At 42.5% G+C, this 20,807-nt stretch overlaps 1 protein-coding gene across 1 annotated transcript in view; it reads right to left on the minus strand.

The window, feature by feature from the left end:
* Window positions 1-482: 482 nt before the first annotated feature.
* Window positions 483-20,807, minus strand: part of HYDIN (HYDIN axonemal central pair apparatus protein) — a 595,027-nt gene continuing 574,702 nt past the window's right edge. Inside the window, 2 exon segments of the mRNA XM_053719498.1 lie at window positions 483-2,011; window positions 4,538-4,762. Of these exon segments, the coding sequence (XP_053575473.1) occupies window positions 1,523-2,011; window positions 4,538-4,762 (714 nt within the window). The 3' untranslated portion in view covers window positions 483-1,522.

Below are 20,807 nucleotides of genomic sequence, written 5' to 3' on the forward strand. Positions count from 1 at the left end.
ACCACCCACTTATTTTAGTTCTTTTGACAGACTTGCATTTTAGCCAATCAGTGCTGACTACTAGATAACTCCAAGGGAGTGAGCACAATCTTATCTATATGGCACACATGAACTAGCGCTGTCTAGCTGTAAAAAACTGTCAAAATGCACTGAGATAAGTGGCGGCCTTCAAGGGCTTAAAAAATTAGCATATGAGCCTACCTAGGTTTAGCTTTTAACAACGAATACAAAGAGAACAAAGCAAATTTGATTATAAGAGTAAACATGAAAGTTGTTTAAAACTCCATGCCCTATCTGAATCATGAAAGTTTAATTTTGACTAAACTGTCCCTTTAAACATTTACCAATATGGTGGCTTTCAATGTTGCTCATCCATTCATAGGCCATTTGAATGACTTAAGGCACAGTACATGTGCACACTTCTGTATATTATCCTAACTCATGGTACCAAATGACCCGAAAAGCAAAGACACAAATGCAAATAAGGTTTTACAGAGTGTTTTTATTTTAAAATATAATTCAATATATATATATTTATTTTATGTGTTTAAATCTCATTTGTTTTGTGCATTTAGGGTAAAGCAGAGGGTGCAGTTGTACTGATGGCTGCAGTGCCACTAGTTTAGGGCAAGATATGTTTTATAGACGACCCAAATAAAATGTTTTAGCAGGCACTACATGTAGTTGTGTATAAGTTTATTTCTATTACAAATCAGAATGGACAAAACCTATCCATCATTATGGAGACCTGCTATACTTTATACTATAAAAATAAATATCCAGCTATTTATTTCCTTTGAGTGGTCCTTATGAATACCAACTTATACTAAAACTAGAGACAATATTTCCTATTAGACAGACTCTTCAAGAGTCAGTAGCATTTATGATTACAGTACAAAGGCAAGGTGCAAACTATACACAGTCTTCTATTGTTTGTAAGACTTTAGTTGGCACATGCTGTATAGAGGAAGACATACATGTATATAAAGTACAGAAGTAGGTGGGATCCTGAGCACAACAACCTGCTAGCAGAAGATGGCACAGAATAAACAGCTGTTTTGTAAAGTAAGAGAGAATGCAGTTCCGCTAATATCAACATTCTAACCCCACTATGTTGTTAGATTTATACAACATGAATGGAGATACAAAAATACTATATATGATAAATATTTTGTTGGCCATCGAGTTCTTAAAACTTGTGTGCTATTTCTGCAATGTAGAACATCAAGTGATGTCAGTTGTCAGAGTTAATGTTGGTAGCCTGCAGGAAAACTGGTGATAATTGTACATATTTTATTGTCTACTGTTTATACACTGCAGAATGTTAAGTTCTAAGTGTTATTGAGAGAGGTTTGAAACTGATGTGTCATATATCTTCATTTCTACTACATATTTGTGACCACTCCCGAAACTGGTGCCCAAACCATTATGAATGAGATGATAATACAAAAGCCTTGGGACATAACTAGCATGCTTAGATGAATATTATAAAAAAAAGAAATCTGAGCGATATCGGCGAATATTACTTTTCAGATGCCACACCTTTCAAGTAGTAGACCCAGAAGATTCCCTGGCTAATGCCAGTGGCACGAGGACAGGAGACAACAAGTTTTCCTGTCACAGGGACCTTGCTCCCATTGTGAGGAGTCTCATATGATACAGAGATATGGTGAGTCTTCTTGGGCCGAACTGCCTCACAGGGCTTCACGGTGAAAGCTGGGTGATCTGTTTGGAAAGTGAAGGCCGTGGGCTGCAGGAAGACATTTTTGAAGGGAATGGAGACACTGGAACCAGATCTGATTTGGATGGGGCCTTGGGGCTTCGGTGCCATTGCAGAACCAAAAAGCGGAATGCTGTACTCTCCGCCTAGGGGTGACGAGATGAACAGCACTGCCTGCGACTCTCCAAGTTGTACGGGTTCATACGTAACTTCTACACTGACTTCTGACCCACCCTGTGATCCTGGAGCTGCCATCACCACCTTCTCTACATGGAAGTCAGAGTTATCAATCTGTGGGACAGAAAATATTATTAACATAAACATCTCAAAAGCAATAAAACAACAGCAAGCAATCATTTAATAAATAATGATGTGGATACAGTACATAGAAATAAATATTTTATATTTTCATTGAGAAAACCCATAGTAGTAAGCCATTACCAACGGGTTATTAGTTTCATGCCAAGATAGAGGATGGGAAAAAAAGAAGAGCCTACACATGGAATAAAGCATCAGCTTCAAAGCAAAAGTAAAACACATTGGGTAGATAACAAGTGGAGCGCAAAAGTTTTAGTACTGTTGAGTGCTAACACCGCTCCAGGTAAATCAATAGTGCTCCCATGTTTGTGCTGGTATTACAAGTTGAAAGTAAAAAGTTATCACTCTAGCAAAAGACTTAGACCCACTAACATCTAGAGGTCGGATAACGCAAACACGCTAGCTCTCTTTTCCCATAAAAGACTTAGACCCACTAACATCTAGAGGTCGGATAACGCAACCACACTAGCTCTCTTTTCCCATAGATTTCTAGGGAGCGCTAACCCGAAGTTTAAGGATCCTTCAAATACCTATTTTCTTCATTTAGAGGAATGTATCTGAATATCTTTTTTGTAAAATACCTATATAGCTGCTGTATATATCTATATGAATAAAAATATATATAGAGATGTAGATATATGTTGTATGTATGTATAAATATATGTTTAATAATAAAAAGAACATTTTCTTCTAAGTCAATAGGAATTTCAATTATTTCTATTAAAAAACAAACAAAAAACATTATATTTGTTTAAAAATTATATTTTACACTTCAAGGTATTTTACTGTAAAGAGTTCAAAGGTGTGTGTGTGTATGTGTACATATATATATATATATACACACATACATACTGTATATATATATATATATATATATATATATATATGTCTATATATGAGTTGAATACTTTATATTAATATGTTTTACATTTGCTTTGTGAAACTTTTATTTTAGCCCTAACAATTTACTTCAGGTCGAGCTTATTCTTCTGTTATTTTGGCTTTCACTGAAATGCAATGCATAACTTTTAATTTGTAATATGAACGATGTTTAGTGAGGTCATGATATAAATAAGTACAGAGTGCACTAAAGGGATGTCGGCTGCACTAAACCTTCTCTGATAAATCTGTTCTACCATGAACTTGCTAATTTTAGCGCTGTCCAGCGATATTGATATAGCACCCTGTGCAATCAATAGAGCTCCACTCTAATCTGGGCTAATGACTTCACTATTAATTCACAAATGCTGATGACTGACTGTTTAATTATTGTTTTCTTAACCAACACTTTTTGCATCGGTTCTTGTACATGACTTATGGCTTTATTTAACCTAAAAGGGACATACAAGTGCAAAAATAGTGTTATTATGTGTTACAACATCTTATTATTGCACTATTGCTTGCATATAACTAAGTGTTTGCAGGAGTTAAACACATGGTTAAAGTCATCTCCAGAGAAGCACCACTGGTACCTAGCTGAACACGTGGTGAGTTAACAGGTAGCCAGCAACTAGCTCCCAGTAATGCATTGCTGCTCCTGAGCCTACCTAGTTATGCTTTTCTACAAAGGGTATTAACAGAACAAAGTACATTTAAAAATAGAGTTTAACATTGTATGCTCGGTCTGAATCATTAAATTTACGTTTGACTTTCATGTCTATTTTACAGTGTATTTTGAAAAGAATATCCTAGCTGCTTGTATGGCTTTTCAAAAAGTTCTTGTTCATGCTCAGATCATGTGTTAATAAAGTTTTGAATTAAACAAGGAAACAAGTCAATTGAAGGATAATTTTCCTAGTATAATATAAGGTAAAACTATTTATTTATCTAAGTCTGGCGGACATGATACACTGTAATGTCTGGCGAACATGATACACTGTAATGTCTGGCGGACATGATACACTGTAATGTCTGCCAGACATCGCTGAATGCCGACAGCATACGCTGTCAGCATTTAACATTGCACAAGCAGTTCTAGTGAACTGCTTGGGCAATGCCACCCCCTGCAGATTCGCGGCCAATCGGCTGCTAACAGGGAGTGTCAATCAACCCGATCGTACACGATCGGGCGGATTGATGTCCGCAACCTCAGAGCAGGGGGACCAGTTAAGGAGCAGCGGTCCTAAAGGCTCGCGCGGAAACAGGGGCATCAGATAATTCGGCCCCAAGATCTCAAATCACACTTTTAAGCTATGAAATGTGAACACATCTAAAACACCATCATGAGTATGTTCATCTATTATTGCTATTACTTCCTTGGATGTATTATTGGTAAAATGTGAGAAACATGCATTCAAACACCTCAGTTTGTCATCATCAATATTGGATCTTGAGCACTATGAGGTAGAATTAAAATAGGTACATTTAAAAAAAAAAAAGTACATTTATTTTTAATTTTATTTTTATATTGCACCTTATATCTGAATCATAGAAGTTTGATTTAACTTCTTTGTCCCTTTAATACATAGAAATGCTCTTTTATTTAAATGCAGAGCTTACCTTGCAGCTGTATTCTGTTCTCTGTCGGGTATAATTGGTGAATTTGGCATTAAGCATCTGGTTGGAACCAAGTGTGGTACGGAAGTAAAGAGGCTTCTCTGGTAATGCTGGCATGGCTTTCAGTAGCAGCTCATACTGAAACAAGCCCAAGTCACTACTCTGCAGGGTCAAACGACCTGTTGACTCACCAGTCTTTAGAGGCAGATACTCAAATGTCAGCCGTCCCTGAAATACAGGAACATAATAATTATTAGAAATGTAAATATACAAATGTTAGAATTATTGACTGTGATGATTAAGTATTTATTTTTGCATTTTACTTACTTTATGCAAGTAAGATAATAAGAGACATGGACATCTAAAAATTAATTCGATACTAGTAGAATATTTATGTCTGCAACTGTGGTGTACCAATGTAGTATACACTGTGTATCTCTATTACTTTGTAAAAATCTTGCTTCCTTCTGAAATATGTCTTGCTGTGTTGTGAAGGAAAACAAAACTGATGCTTACCTGATAAATTAATTTCTTTCATGATGGTCAGAGTCCACGAGCCATCACATGTGGAATTAAAGTCCACTACTACAGGAGGAGGCAAAATATCCCACACAACAGAGCTTTAATTTCTCCTACTTTCTCATGATTACTTAATCATAAATATAACCAGGAGAAAAAAGAAAAGCAGGAAAGGAAAAAGCAGGTTAAAAGAAGTGCAAACGGGTACTTTTTTGCCAAATGAAATAAATTACTTTATCAACAAAAACATAATTTATGCTTACCTGATAAATTTATTTCTCTTGTAGTGTATCCAGTCCACGGATCATCCATTACTTATGGGATATTAACTCCTCCCCAACAGGAAGTGCAAGAGGATTCACCCAGCAGAGCTGCTATATAGCTCCTCCCCTAACTGCCATTACCAGTCATTCGACCGAAAACATGCAGAGAAAGGAAAACCATAGGGTGCAGTGGTGACTGTAGTTTAATGGAAAAATTACCTGCCTTAAAGTGACAGGGCGGGCCGTGGACTGGATACACTACAAGAGAAATAAATTTATCAGGTAAGCATAAATTATGTTTTCTCTTGTTAAGTGTATCCAGTCCACGGATCATCCATTACTTATGGGATACCAATACCAAAGCTAAAGTACACGGATGACGGCAGGGACAGGCAGGCTCTTTATACGGAAGGAACCACTGCCTGAAGAACCTTTCTCCCAAAAACAGCCTCCGAAGAAGCAAAAGTGTCAAATTTGTAAAATTTGGAAAAAGTATGAAGAGAAGACCAAGTTGCAGCCTTGCAAATCTGTTCAACAGAAGCCTCATTCTTAAAGGCCCAAGTGGAAGCCACAGCTCTAGTAGAATGTGCTGTAATTCTTTCAGGAGGCTGCTGTCCAGCAGTCTCATAGGCTAACCGTATTATGCTACGAAGCCAAAAGGAGAGAGAGGTAGCTGAAGCTTTTTGACCTCTCCTCTGACCAGAATAAACGACAAACAGGGAAGACGTTTGTCGAAAATCCTTAGTTGCCTGTAGATAAAATTTCAGGGCACGGACTACATCTAGATTGTGTAGCAGACGTTCCTTTTTCGAAGAAGGATTAGGACACAAAGATGGAACCACAATCTCTTGATTGATATTCCTGTTAGTGACCACCTTAGGTAGGAACCCAGGTTTAGTACGCAGAACTACATTGTCTGAATGAAAAATCAGATAAGGAGAATCACAATGTAAGGCAGATAACTCAGAGACTCTTCGAGCCGAGGAAATCGCCATTAAAAACAGAACTTTCCAAGATAACAACTTGATATCAATGGAATGAAGGGGTTCAAACGGAACCCCCTGTAAAACATTAAGAACTAAGTTCAAACTCCATGGTGGAGCAACAGTTTTAAACACAGGCTTGATCCTAGCTAAAGCCTGACAAAAAGCTTGAACGTCCGGAACTTCTGACAGACGTTTGTGTAAAAGAATGGACAGAGCTGAAATCTGTCCCTTTAAGGAACTAGCGGATAAACCCTTTTCTAAACCTTCTTGTAGAAAAGACAATATCCTCGGAATCCTAACCTTACTCCATGAGTAACTCTTGGATTCGCACCAATATAAGTATTTGCGCCATATCTTATGGTAAATCTTTCTGGTAACAGGCTTCCTAGCCTGTATTAAGGTATCAATAACTGACTCAGAAAAACCACGTTTTGATAAAATCAAGCGTTCAATTTCCAAGCAGTCAGCTTCAGAGAAATTAGATTTTGATGTTTGAAGGGACCCTGGATCAGAAGGTCCTGTTTCAGAGGTAGCGACCAAGGTGGACAGGATGACATGTCCACTAGATCTGCATACCAAGTCCTGCGTGGCCATGCAGGCGCTATTAGAATCACTGATGCTCTCTCCTGTTTGATTCTGGCAATCAATCGAGGAAGCATCGGGAAGGGTGGAAACACATAAGCCATCCCGAAGGTCCAAGGTGCTGTCAAAGCATCTATCAGAACCGCTCCCGGATCCCTGGATCTGGACCTGAACGAGGAAGCTTGGCGTTCTGTCGAGACGCCATGAGATCTATCTCTGGTTTGCCCCAACGTCGAAGTATTTGGGCAAAGACCTCCGGATGAAGTTCTCACTCCCCCCGGATGAAAAGTCTGACGACTTAAGAAATCCGCCTCCCAGTTCTCCACTCCCGGGATGTGGATTGCTGACAGGTGGCAAGAGTGAGACTCTGCCCAGCGAATTATCTTTGATACTTCCATCATTGCTAGGGAGCTTCTTGTCCCTCCCTGATGGTTGATGTAAGCTAGAGTCGTGATGTTGTCCGACTGAAACCTGATGAACCCCCGAGTTGTTAACTGGGGCCAAGCCAGAAGGGCATTGAGAACTGCTCTCAATTCCAGAATGTTTATTGGTAGGAGACTCTCCTCCTGATTCCATTGTCCCTGAGCCTTCAGAGAATTCCAGACAGCGCCCCAACCTAGTAGGCTGGCGTCTGTTGTTACAATTGTCCAGTCCGGCCTGCTGAATGGCATCCCCCTGGACAGATGTGGCCGAGAAAGCCACCATAGAAGAGAATTTCTGGTCTCTTGATCCAGATTCAGAGTAGGGGACAAGTCTGAGTAATCCCCATTCCACTGACTTAGCATGCACAATTGCAGCGGTCTGAGATGTAGGCGTGCAAAGGGTACTATGTCCATTGCTGCTACCATTAAGCCGATCACCTCCATGCATTGAGCTACTGACGGGTGTTGAATGGAATGAAGGACACGGCATGCATTTTGAAGCTTTGTTAACCTGTCTTCTGTCAGGTAAATCTTCATTTCTACAGAATCTATAAGAGTCCCCAAGAAGGGAACTCTTGTGAGTGGAAAGAGAGAACTCTTCTTTTCGTTCACCTTCCATCCATGCGACCTTAGAAATGCCAGTACTAACTCTGTATGAGACTTGGCAGTTTGAAAGCTTGAAGCTTGTATCAGAATGTCGTCTAGGTACGGAGCTACCGCAATTCCTCGCGGTCTTAGTACCGCCAGAAGAGCACCCAGAACCTTTGTGAAGATTCTCGGAGCCGTAGCCAATCCGAATGGAAGAGCTACAAACTGGTAATGCCTGTCTAGAAAGGCAAACCTTAGATACCGGTAATGATCTTTGTGAATCGGTATGTGAAGGTAAGCATCCTTTAAATCCACTGTGGTCATGTACTGACCCTTTTGGATCATGGGTAAAATTGTCCGAATAGTTTCCATTTTGAACGATGGAACTCTTAGGAATTTGTTTAGGATCTTTAAATCCAAGATTGGCCTGAAAGTTCCCTCTTTTTTGGGAACCACAAACAGATTTGAGTAAAACCCTTGTCCTTGTTCCGACCGCGGAACCGGATGGATCACTCCCATTAATAAAAGATCTTGTACGCAGCGTAGAAACGCCTCTTTCTTTATTTGGTTTGTTGACAACCTTGACAGATGAAATCTCCCTCTTGGGGGAGAGAATTTGAAGTCTAGAAGGTATCCCTGAGATATGATCTCTAACGCCCAGGGATCCTGGACATCTCTTGCCCAAGCCTGGGCGAAGAGAGAAAGTCTGCCCCCCACTAGATCCGTTCCCGGATCGGGGGCCCTCGATTCATGCTGTCTTAGGGGCAGCAGCAGGTTTCCTGGCCTGCTTGCCCTTGTTCCAGGACTGGTTAGGTCTCCAGCCTTGTCTGTAGCGAGCAACAGCTCCTTCCTGTTTTGGTGCAGAGGAAGTTGATGCTGCTCCTGCTTTGAAATTACGAAAGGAACGAAAATTAGACTGTCTAGCCTTAGGTTTGGCTCTGTCTTGAGGCAGGGCATGGCCTTTACCTCCTGTAATGTCAGCGATAATTTCTTTCAACCCGGGCCCGAATAAGGTCTGCCCTTTGAAAGGTATATTAAGCAATTTAGATTTAGAAGTAACGTCAGCTGACCAGGATTTTAGCCACAGTGCTCTGCGTGCCTGAATGGCGAATCCGGAATTCTTAGCCGTAAGTTTAGTTAACTGTACTACGGCATCTGAAATAAATGAGTTAGCTAACTTAAGGGCTTTAAGCTTGTGTGTAATCTCATCTAATGGAGCTGATTCAAGTGTCTCTTCCAGAGACTCAAACCAAAATGCTGCTGCAGCCGTGACAGGCGCAATGCATGCAAGAGGTTGCAATATAAAACCTTGTTGAACAAACATTTTCTTAAGGTAACCCTCTAACTTTTTATCCATTGGATCTGAAAAGGCACAGCTATCCTCCACCGGGATAGTGGTACGCTTAGCTAAAGTAGAAACTGCTCCCTCCACCTTAGGGACCGTTTGCCATAAGTCCCGTGTGGTGGCGTCTATTGGAAACATCTTTCTAAATATCGGAGGGGGTGAGAACGGCACACTGGGTCTATCCCACTCCTTAGTAACAATTTCAGTAAGTCTCTTAGGTATAGGAAAAACGTCAGTACTCGCCGGTACCGCAAAATATTTATCCAACCTACACATTTTCTCTGGTATTGCAACTGTGTTACAATCATTCAGAGCCGCTAACACCTCCCCTAGTAATACACGGAGGTTTTCCAGCTTAAATTTAAAATTTGAAATATCTGAATCCAGTTTGTTTGGATCAGAACCGTCACCCGCAGAATGAAGCTCTCCGTCCTCATGTTCTGCAAATTGTGACGCAGTGTCTGACATGGCCCTAATATTATCAGCGCACTCTGTTCTCACCCCAGAGTGATCACGCTTACCTCTTAGTTCTGGTAATTTAGCCAAAACTTCAGTCATAACAGTAGCCATATCCTGTAATGTGATTTGTAATGGCCGCCCAGATGTACTCGGCGCTACAATATCACGCACCTCCCGAGCGGGAGATGCAGGTACTGACACGTGAGGCGAGTTAGTCGGCATAACTCTCCCCTCGTTGTTTGGTGAAATATGTTCAATTTGTACAGATTGACTTTTATTTAAAGTAGCATTAATACAGTTAGTACATAAATTTCTATTGGGCTCCACTTTGACTTTAGCACATATAGCACAGATATCTTCCTCTGAATCAGACATGTTTAACACACTAGCAAATAAACTAGCAACTTGGAAATACTTTTCAAGTAATTTACTATAATATGAAAACGTACTGTGCCTATAAGAAGCACAGAAAAAGTTATGACAGTTGAAAGTTAATAAACTGAAATGTTATAGCATCAAATCTTTGTAAAAAAACACAATTTTAGCTAAGGATTGCTCCCATTAGCAAAGGATAACTAACCCTGATAGCAGAAAAAAAAAAAAAAAAAAAATACAGAAATAAACGTTTTTTTTTTTTATCACAGTCAACTACAATCTCACAGCTCTGCTGTGAGTGATTACCTCCCTCAAAACAAGTTTTGAAGACCCCTGAGTTCTGTAGAGATGAACCGGATCATGCAGGGAAGACAATAAACTTCTGACTGAATTTTTAGATGCGTAGCAAAAGCGCCAAAAAAGGCCCCTCCCCCTGACACATAACAGTGAGAGAGATCAGTAAACTGTCATAAATTAAATAAAACGACTGCCAAGTGGAAAAAAATAGTGCCCAAAACATTTTTTCACCCAGTACCTCAGAAAATTAAACGATTTTACATGCCAGCAAAAAAACATAATTTATGCTTACCTGATAAATTCCTTTCTTCTGTTGTGTGATCAGTCCACGGGTCATCATTACTTCTGGGATATAACTCCTCCCCAACAGGAAATGCAAGAGGATTCACCCAGCAGAGCTGCATATAGCTCCTCCCCTCTACGTCAGTCCCAGTCATTCGACCAAGAATCAACGAGAAAGGAGTAACCAAGGGTGAAGTGGTGACTGGAGTATAATTTAAAAGATATTTACCTGCCTTAAAACAGGGCGGGCCGTGGACTGATCACACAACAGAAGAAAGGAATTTATCAGGTAAGCATAAATTATGTTTTCTTCTGTTATGTGTGATCAGTCCACGGGTCATCATTACTTCTGGGATACCAATACCAAAGCAAAAGTACACGGATGACGGGAGGGATAGGCAGGCTCATTATACAGAAGGAACCACTGCCTGAAGAACCTTTCTCCCAAAAATAGCCTCCGAAGAAGCAAAAGTGTCAAATTTGTAAAATTTGGAAAAAGTATGAAGCGAAGACCAAGTTGCAGCCTTGCAAATCTGTTCAACAGAGGCCTCATTCTTAAAGGCCCAAGTGGAAGCCACAGCTCTAGTGGAGTGAGCTGTAATTCTTTCAGGAGGCTGCTGTCCAGCAGTCTCATAGGCTAAACGTATTATGCTACGAAGCCAAAAAGAGAGAGAGGTAGCAGAAGCTTTTTGACCTCTCCTCTGTCCAGAGTAAACGACAAACAAGGAAGAAGTTTGGCGAAAATCTTTAGTTGCCTGCAAGTAGAACTTGAGGGCACGAACTACATCCAGATTGTGTAAAAGACGTTCCTTCTTTGAAGAAGGATTTGGACACAAGGATGGGACAACAATCTCTTGATTGATGTTCCTGTTAGTGACTACCTTAGGTAAGAACCCAGGTTTAGTACGCAGAACTACCTTGTCTGAGTGAAAAATCAGATAAGGGGAATCACAATGTAAGGCTGATAACTCAGAGACTCTTCGAGCCGAGGAAATAGCCATTAAAAACAGAACTTTCCAAGATAACATTTTTATATCAATGGAATGAAGGGGTTCAAACGGAACACCCTGTAAAACGTTAAGAACTAAGTTTAAACTCCATGGTGGAGCAACAGCTTTAAACACAGGCTTGATCCTAGCTAAAGCCTGACAAAAGGACTGGACGTCTGGATTTTCTGACAGACGTCTGTGTAACAAGATGGACAGAGCTGAAATCTGTCCCTTTAATGAACTAGCTGATAAACCCTTTTCTAAACCTTCTTGTAGAAAAGACAATATCCTAGCGATCCTAACCTTACTCCAGGAGTAACCCTTGGATTCGCACCAGTATAGGTATTTCCGCCATATTTTATGGTAAATCCTTCTGGTAACAGGCTTCCTAGCCTGAATCAGGGTATCAATAACCGACTCAGAAAAACCACGTTTTGATAAAATCAAGCGTTCAATTTCCAAGCAGTCAGCTTCAGAGAAGTTAGATTTTGATGTTTGAATGGACCCTGTATCAGAAGGTCCTGTCTTAGAGGTAGAGACCAAGGCGGACAGGATGACATGTCCACTAGATCTGCATACCAAGTCCTGCGTGGCCAAGCAGGTGCTATTAGAATTACTGATGCTCTCTCCTGTTTGATTTTGGCAATCAATCGAGGAAGCAGCGGGAAGGGTGGAAACACATAAGCCATCCTGAAGTTCCAAGGTGCTGTCAAAGCATCTATCAGAACTGCTCCCGGATCCCTGGATCTGGACCCGTAGCGAGGAAGTTTGGCGTTCTGGCGAGACGCCATGAGATCTATCTCTGGTTTGCCCCAACGTCGAAGTATTTGGGCAAAGACCTCCGGATGAAGTTCCCACTCCCCCGGATGAAAAGTCTGGCGACTCAAGAAATCCGCCTCCCAGTTCTCCACTCCCGGGATGTGGATTGCTGACAGGTGGCAAGAGTGAGACTCTGCCCAGCGAATTATCTTTGATACTTCCATCATTGCTAGGGAGCTTCTTGTCCCTCCCTGATGGTTGATGTAAGCTACAGTCGTGATGTTGTCCGACTGAAACCTGATGAACCCCCGAGTTATTAACTGGGGCCAAGCCAGAAGGGCATTGAGAACTGCTCTCAATTCCAGAATGTTTATTGGAAGGAGACTCTCCTCCTGATTCCATAGTCCCTGAGCCTTCAGAGAATTCCAGACAGCGCCCCAACCTAGTAGGCTGGCGTCTGTTGTTACAATTGTCCAGTCTGGTCTGCTGAATGGCATCCCCCTGGACAGGTGTGGCCGATAAAGCCACCATAGAAGAGAATTTCTGGTCTCTTGATTCAGATTCAGAGTAGGGGACAAATCTGAGTAATCCCCATTCCACTGACTTAGCATGCATAATTGCAGCGGTCTGAGGTGTAGGCGTGCAAAAGGTACTATGTCCATTGCCGCTACCATTAAGCCGATCACCTCCATGCATTGAGCTACTGACGGGTGTTGAATGGAATGAAGGACGCGGCATGCATTTTGAAGCTTTGTTAACCTGTCTTCTGTCAGGTAAATCTTCATTTCTACAGAATCTATAAGAGTCCCCAAGAATGGAACTCTTGTGAGAGGAAAGAGAGAACTCTTCTTTTTCGTTCACTTTCCATCCATGCGACCTTAGAAATGCCAGAACTAACTCTGTATGAGACTTGGCAGTTTGAAAGCTTGAAGCTTGTATTAGAATGTCGTCTAGGTACGGAGCTACCGAAATCCCTCGCGGTCTTAGTACCGCTAGAAGGGCACCCAGAACCTTTGTGAAGATTCTTGGAGCCGTAGCCAATCCGAATGGAAGAGCTACAAACTGGTAGTGCCTGTCTAAGAAGGCAAACCTTAGATACCGGTGATGATCTTTGTGGATCGGTATGTGAAGGTAAGCATCCTTTAAATCCACTGTGGTCATGTACTGACCCTCTTGGATCATGGGTAAGATTGTCCGAATAGTTTCCATTTTGAACGATGGAACTCTTAGGAATTTGTTTAGAGTCTTTAAATCTAAGATTGGCCTGAAAGTTCCCTCTTTTTTGGGAACCACAAACAGGTTTGAGTAGAACCCTTGTCCTTGTTCCGACCGCGGAACCGGATGGATCACTCCCATTGTTAACAGATCTTGTACGCAGCGTAGAAACGCTTCTTTCTTTATCTGGTTTGTTGACAACCTTGACAGATGAAATCTCCCTCTTGGGGGAGATAATTTGAAATCTAGAAGGTATCCCTGAGATATGATCTCTAGTGCCCAGGGATCCTGAACATCTCTTGCCCAGGCCTGGGCGAAGAGAGAGAGTCTGCCCCCTACTAGATCCGGTCCCGGATCGGGGGCTCTCGGTTCATGCTGTCTTTGGGGCAGCAGCAGGTTTCCTGGCCTGCTTGCTCTTGTTCCAGGACTGGTTAGGCTTCCAGCCTTGCCTGTAACGAGCAACAGCTCCTTCCTGTTTTGGTGCAGTGGAGGTTGATGCTGCTCCTGTTTTGAAATTCCGAAAGGGACGAAAATTAGACTGTCTAGCCTTAGCTTTGGCCTTGTCTTGAGGTAGGGCGTGGCCCTTACCTCCCGTAATGTCAGCGATAATTTCTTTCAAACCGGGCCCGAATAAGGACTGCCCCTTGAAAGGAATATTAAGTAATTTGGACTTAGAAGTAACATCAGCTGACCAGGATTTTAGCCACAGCGCCCTGCGTGCCTGTATGGCGAATCCTGAGTTCTTAGCCGTAAGTTTGGTTAAATGTACTACGGCCTCCGAAATGAAAGAATTAGCTAGTTTAAGGACTCTAAGCCTGTCCGTAATGTCGTCTAGCGTAGAGGAACTAAGGTTCTCTTCAAGCGACTCAATCCAAAATGCTGCCGCAGCCGTAATCGGCGCGATACATGCAAGGGGTTGTAATATAAAACCTTGTTGAACAAACATTTTCTTAAGGTAACCCTCTAATTTTTTATCCATTGGATCTGAGAAAGCACAGCTATCCTCCACCGGGATAGTGGTACGCTTAGCTAAAGTAGAAACTGCTCCCTCCACCTTGGGGACCGTTTGCCATAAGTCCCGAGTGGTGGCGTCTATTGGAAACATCTTTCTAAATATTGGAGGGGGTGAGAACGGCACACCGGGTCTATCCCACTCCTTAGTAACAATTTCAGTTAGCCTCTTAGGTATAGGAAAAACGTCAGTACTCGCCGGTACCGCAAAGTATTTATCCAACCTACACAGTTTCTCTGGTATTGCAACGGTGTTACAATCGTTGAGAGCTGCTAAGACCTCCCCTAGTAGTACACGGAGGTTCTCCAATTTAAATTTAAAATTTGAAATATCTGAGTCCAATCTGTTTGGATCAGAACCGTCACCCACAGAATGAAGCTCTCCGTCCTCATGCTCTGCGAGCTGTGACGCAGTATCAGACATGGCCCTAGCATTGTCAGCGCACTCTGTTCTCACCCCAGAGTGATCACGCTTGCCTCTTAGTTCTGGAAATTTAGACAAAACTTCAGTCATAACAGTAGCCATATCTTGTAATGTTATCTGTAATGGCCGCCCAGATGTACTAGGCGCCAAAATATCACGCACCTCCCGGGCGGGAGATGCAGGTACTGCCGCGTGAGGCGAGTTAGTCGGCATAACTCTCCCCTCGCTGTTTGGTGAAATTTGTTCACATTGTACAGATTGACTTTTATTTAAAGTAGCATCAATACAGTTAGTACATAAATTTCTATTGGGCTCCACCTTGGCATTGGAACAAATGACACAGATATCTTCCTCTGAGTCAGACATGTTTAACACACTAGCAAAAAAACTTACAACTTGGTTATAATCTTTTTTAGCAAAAAAACGCACTGTGCCTCAAAGAGGTACTAACGATTAAATGACAGTTGAAATAATGAACTGAAAAACAGTTATAGCATCAAACTTTAAAACAACACAACTTTTAGCAAAGGTTTGTTCCCATTAGTAAAAAAAACAGAATTTATGTTTACCTGATAAATTACTTTCTCCAACGGTGTGTCCGGTCCACGGCGTCATCCTTACTTGTGGGATATTCTCTTCCCCAACAGGAAATGGCAAAGAGCCCAGCAAAGCTGGTCACATGATCCCTCCTAGGCTCCGCCTACCCCAGTCATTCGACCGACGTTAAGGAGGAATATTTGCATAGGAGAAACCATATGTTACCGTGGTGACTGTAGTTAAAGAAAATAAATTATCAGACCTGATTAAAAAAAAACCAGGGCGGGCCGTGGACCGGACACACCGTTGGAGAAAGTAATTTATCAGGTAAACATAAATTCTGTTTTCTCCAACATAGGTGTGTCCGGTCCACGGCGTCATCCTTACTTGTGGGAACCAATACCAAAGCTTTAGGACACGGATGAAGGGAGGGAGCAAATCAGGTCACCTAAATGGAAGGCACCACGGCTTGCAAAACCTTTCTCCCAAAAATAGCCTCAGAAGAAGCAAAAGTATCAAATTTGTAAAATTTAGAAAAAGTGTGCAGTGAAGACCAAGTCGCTGCCTTACATATCTGATCAACAGAAGCCTCGTTCTTGAAGGCCCATGTGGAAGCCACAGCCCTAGTGGAGTGAGCTGTGATTCTTTCAGGAGGCTGCCGTCCGGCAGTCTCATAAGCCAATCGGATAATGCTTTTAATCCAGAAGGAGAGAGAGGTAGAAGTTGCTTTTTGACCTCTCCGTTTACCAGAATAAACAACAAACAAAGACAAAGTTTGTCTGAAATCCTTAGTAGCTGCTAAGTAAAATTTGAGAGCACGAACTACATCCAAGTTGTGCAACAAACGTTCCTTCTTTGAAACTGGATTAGGACACAAAGAAGGCACAACTATCTCCTGGTTAATGTTTTTGTTAGAAACAACTTTTGGAAGAAAACCAGGTTTAGTACGCAAAACCACCTTATCTGCATGGAACACCAGATAAGGAGAAGAACACTGCAGAGCAGATAATTCTGAAACTCTTCTAGCAGAAGAAATTGCAACCAAAAACAAAACTTTCCAAGATAATAACTTAATATCAACGGAATGTAAGGGTTCAAACGGAACCCCCTGAAGAACTGAAAGAACTAGGTTGAGACTCCAAGGAGGAGTCAAAATTTTGTAAACAGGCTTGATTCTAACCAGAGCCTGAACAAAGGCTAGAACATCTGGCACAGCTGCCAGCTTTTTGTGAAGTAACACAGACAAGGCAGAAATCTGTCCCATCAAGGAACTTGCAGATAATCCTTTTTCCAATCCTTCTCGAAGGAAGGATAGACTCTTAGGAATCTTAACCTTGTCCCAAGGGAATCCTGCAGATTCACACCAACAGATATACCAAATTATGTGGTAATTTTTCTGGTTACAGGCTTTCAGGCCTGAACAAGAGTATTAATAACAGAATCTGAGAACCCTCGCTTTGATAAGATCAAGCGTTCAATCTCCAAGCAGTCAGCTGGAGTGGGTCGAACGGACCTAGAACAAGAAGGTCTCTCAAAGGTAGCTTCCATGGTGGAGCCGATGACATATTCACCAGATCTGCATACCAAGTCCTGCGTGGCCACGCAGGAGCTATCAAAATCACCGACGCCCTCTCCTGATTGATCCTGGCTACCAGCCTGGGGATGAGAGGAAACGGCGGGAACACATAAGCTAGTTTGAAGGTCCAAGGTGCTACTAGTGCATCCACTAGAGCCGCCTTGGGATCCCTGGATCTGTACCCGTAGTAAGGAACTCTGAAGTTCTGACGAGAGGCCATCAGATCCATGTCTGGAATGCCCCACGGTTGAGTGACTTGGGCAAGATTTCCGGATGGAGTTCCCACTCCCCCGGATGCAATGTCTGACGACTCAGAAAATCCGCTTCCCAATTTTCCACTCCTGGGATGTGGATAGCAGACAGGTGGCAGGAGTGAGACTCCGCCCATAGAATGATTTTGGTCACTTCTTCCATCGCTAGGGAACTCCTTGTTCCCCCCTGATGGTTGATGTATGAACTTGGCCCTCGCTAGCTGAGGCCAAGCTTTGAGAGCATTGAATATCGCTCTCAGTTCCAAATATTTATCGGTAGAAGAGATTCTACCCGAGACCAAAGACCCTGAGCTTTCAGGGATCCCCAGACCGCGCCCCAGCCCATCAGACTGGCGTCGGTCGTGACAATGACCCACTCTGGTCTGCGGAAGGTCATCCCTTGTGACAGGTTGTCCAGGGACAGCCACCAACGGAATGAGTCTCTGGTCCTCTGATTTACTTGTATCTTCGGAGACAAGTCTGAATAGTCCCCATTCCACTGACTGAGCATGAACAGTTGTAATGGTCTTAGATGAATGCGCACAGAAGGAACTATGTCCATTGCCGCTACCATCAAACCTATCACTTCCATGCACTGCGCTATGGAAGGAAGAGGAACGGAATGAAGTATCCGACAAGAGTCTAGAAGTTTTGTTTTTCTGGCTTCTGTCAGAAAAATCCTCATTTCTAAGGAGTCTATTATAGTTCCCAAGAAGGGAACCCTCGTTGACGGAGATAGAGAACTCTTTTCCACGTTCACTTTCCATCCGTGAGATCTGAGAAAGGCCAGGACAATGTCCGTGTGAGCCTTTACTTGAGGAAGGGACGACGCTCGAATCAGAATGTCGTCCAAGTAAGGTACTACAGCAATGCCCCTTGGTCTTAGCACCGCCAGAAGGGACCCTAGTACCTATGAGAAAATCCTAGGAGCAGTGGCTAATCCGAAAGAAAATGCCACGAACTGGAAATGCTTGTCCAGGAATGCAAACCTTAGGAACCGATGATGTTCCTTGTGGATAGGAATATGTAGATACGCATCCTTGAAATCCACCTTGGTCATGAATTGACCTTCCTGGATGGAAGGAAGAAGTGTTCGAATGGTTTCCATCTTGAACGATGGAACCTTGAGAAACTTGTTCAAGATCTTGAGATCTAAGATTGGTCTGAACGTTCCCTCTTTTTTGGGAACTATGAACAGATTGGAGTAGAACCCCATCCCTTGTTCTCCTAATGGAACAGGATGAATCACTCCCATTTTTAGCAGGTCTTCTACCCAATGTAAGAATGCCTGTCTTCTTATGTGGTCTGAAGACAACTGAGACCTGTGGAACCTCCCCCTTGGAGGAAGCCCCTTGAACTCCAGAGAATAACCTTGGGAGACTATTTCTAGCGCCCAAGGATCCAGAACATCTCTTGCCCAAGCCTGAGCGAAGAGAGAGAGTCTGCCCCCCACCAGATCCGGTCCCGGATCGGGGGCCCGCATTTCATGCTGTCTTGGTAGCAGTGGCAGGTTTCCTGGCCTGCTTTCCTTTGTTCCAGCCTTGCATAGGTCTCCAGGCTGGATTGGCTTGAGAAGTATTACCTTCCTGCTTAGAGGACGTAGCCCTTGGGGCTGATCCGTTTCTGCGAAAGGGACGAAACTTAGGTTTATTTTTGGTCTTGAAAAGACCTATCCTGAGGAAGGGCGTGGCCCTTGCCCCCAGTGATATCAGAGATAATCTCTTTCAAGTCAGGGCCAAAGAGTGTTTTCCCCTTGAAAGGAATGTCAAGCAATTTGTTCTTGGAAGACGCATCCGCTGCCCAAGATTTTAACCAAAGCGCTCTGCGCCACAATAGCAAACCCAGAATTTTTTCGCCGCTAACCTAGCCAATTGCAAGGTGGCGTCTAGGGTGAAAGAATTAGCCAATTTAAGAGCACGAATTCTGTCCATAATCTCCTCGTAAGAAGAAGAATTACTAATAATCGCCTTTCCTAGCTCATCAAACTAGAAACACGCGGCTGCAGTGACAGGGACAATGCATGCAATTGGTTGTAGAAGGGAACCTTGCTGAACAAACATCTTTAGCAGACCTTCTAATTTTTTATCCATAGGATCTTGGAAAGCACAACTATCTTCTATGGGTATAGTGGCGCGCTTGTGTAGAGTAGAAACCGCCCCCTCGACCTTGGGGACTGTCTGCCATCAGTCCTTTCTGGGGTCGACTATAGGAAAACAATTTTATAAATATGGGGGGAGGTACTAAAGGTATACCGGGCCTGTCCCATTCTTTACTAACAATGTACGCCACCCGCTTGGATATAGGAAAAGCTTCGGGGGGCCCCGGGGCCTCTAAGAACTTTTCCATTTTACATAGTGGTTCTGGAATGACCAGATAATCACAATCATCCAAATTGGATAACACCTCCTTAAGCAGAGCGCGGAGATGTTCCAACTTAAATTTAAAAGTAATCACATCAGGTTCAGCTTGTTGAGAAATGTTTCCTGAATCTGAAATTTCTCCCTCAGACAAAACCTCCCTGGCCCCCTCAGACTGGTGTAGGGGCCCTTCAGAAACCATATCATCAGCGTTCTCATGCTCTACAGAATTTTCTAAAACAGAGCAGTCGCGCTTTCGCTGATAAGTGGGCATATTGGCTAAAATGTTTTTGATAGAATTATCCATTACAGCCGTTAAATGTTGCATAGTAAGGAGTATTGGCGCACTAGATGTACTAGGGGCCTCCTGTATGGGCAAGACTGGTGTAGACGAAGGAGGGGATGATGCAGTACCATGCTTACTCCCCTCACTTGAGGAATCATCTTGGGCATCATTTTCACTAAATTTTTTTATGACATAAAATACATATAGTTAAATGAGAAGGAACCTTGGTTTCCCCACAGTCAGAACACAATCTATCTGGTAGTTCAGACATGTTAAACAGGCATAAACTTGATAACAAAGCACAAAAAACGTTTTAAAATAAAACCGTTACTGTCACTTTAAATTTTAAACTAAACACACTTTATTACTGCAATTGCGAAAAAGTATGAAGGAATTGTTCAAAATTCACCAAAATTTCACCACAGTGTCTTAAAGCCTTAAAAGTATTGCACACCAAATTTGGAAGCTTTAACCCTTAAAATAACGGAACCGGAGCCGTTTTTATATTTAACCCCTTTACAGTCCCTGGAATCTGCTTTGCTGAGACCCAACCAAGCCCAAAGGGGAATACGATACCAAATGATGCCTTCAGAAAGACTTTTCTATGTATCAGAGCTCCACACACATGCAGCTGCGTGCCATGCTGTCCTCAAAAACAAGTGCGCCATACCGGCGCGAAAATGAGGCTCTGACTATGATTAGGGAAAGCCCCTAAAGAATAAGGTGTCTAAAACAGTGCCTGCCGATATA

This window comes from Bombina bombina, chromosome 1 (assembly GCF_027579735.1).
Source record: "Bombina bombina isolate aBomBom1 chromosome 1, aBomBom1.pri, whole genome shotgun sequence".
NCBI classification, from domain to species: domain Eukaryota; kingdom Metazoa; phylum Chordata; class Amphibia; order Anura; family Bombinatoridae; genus Bombina; species Bombina bombina.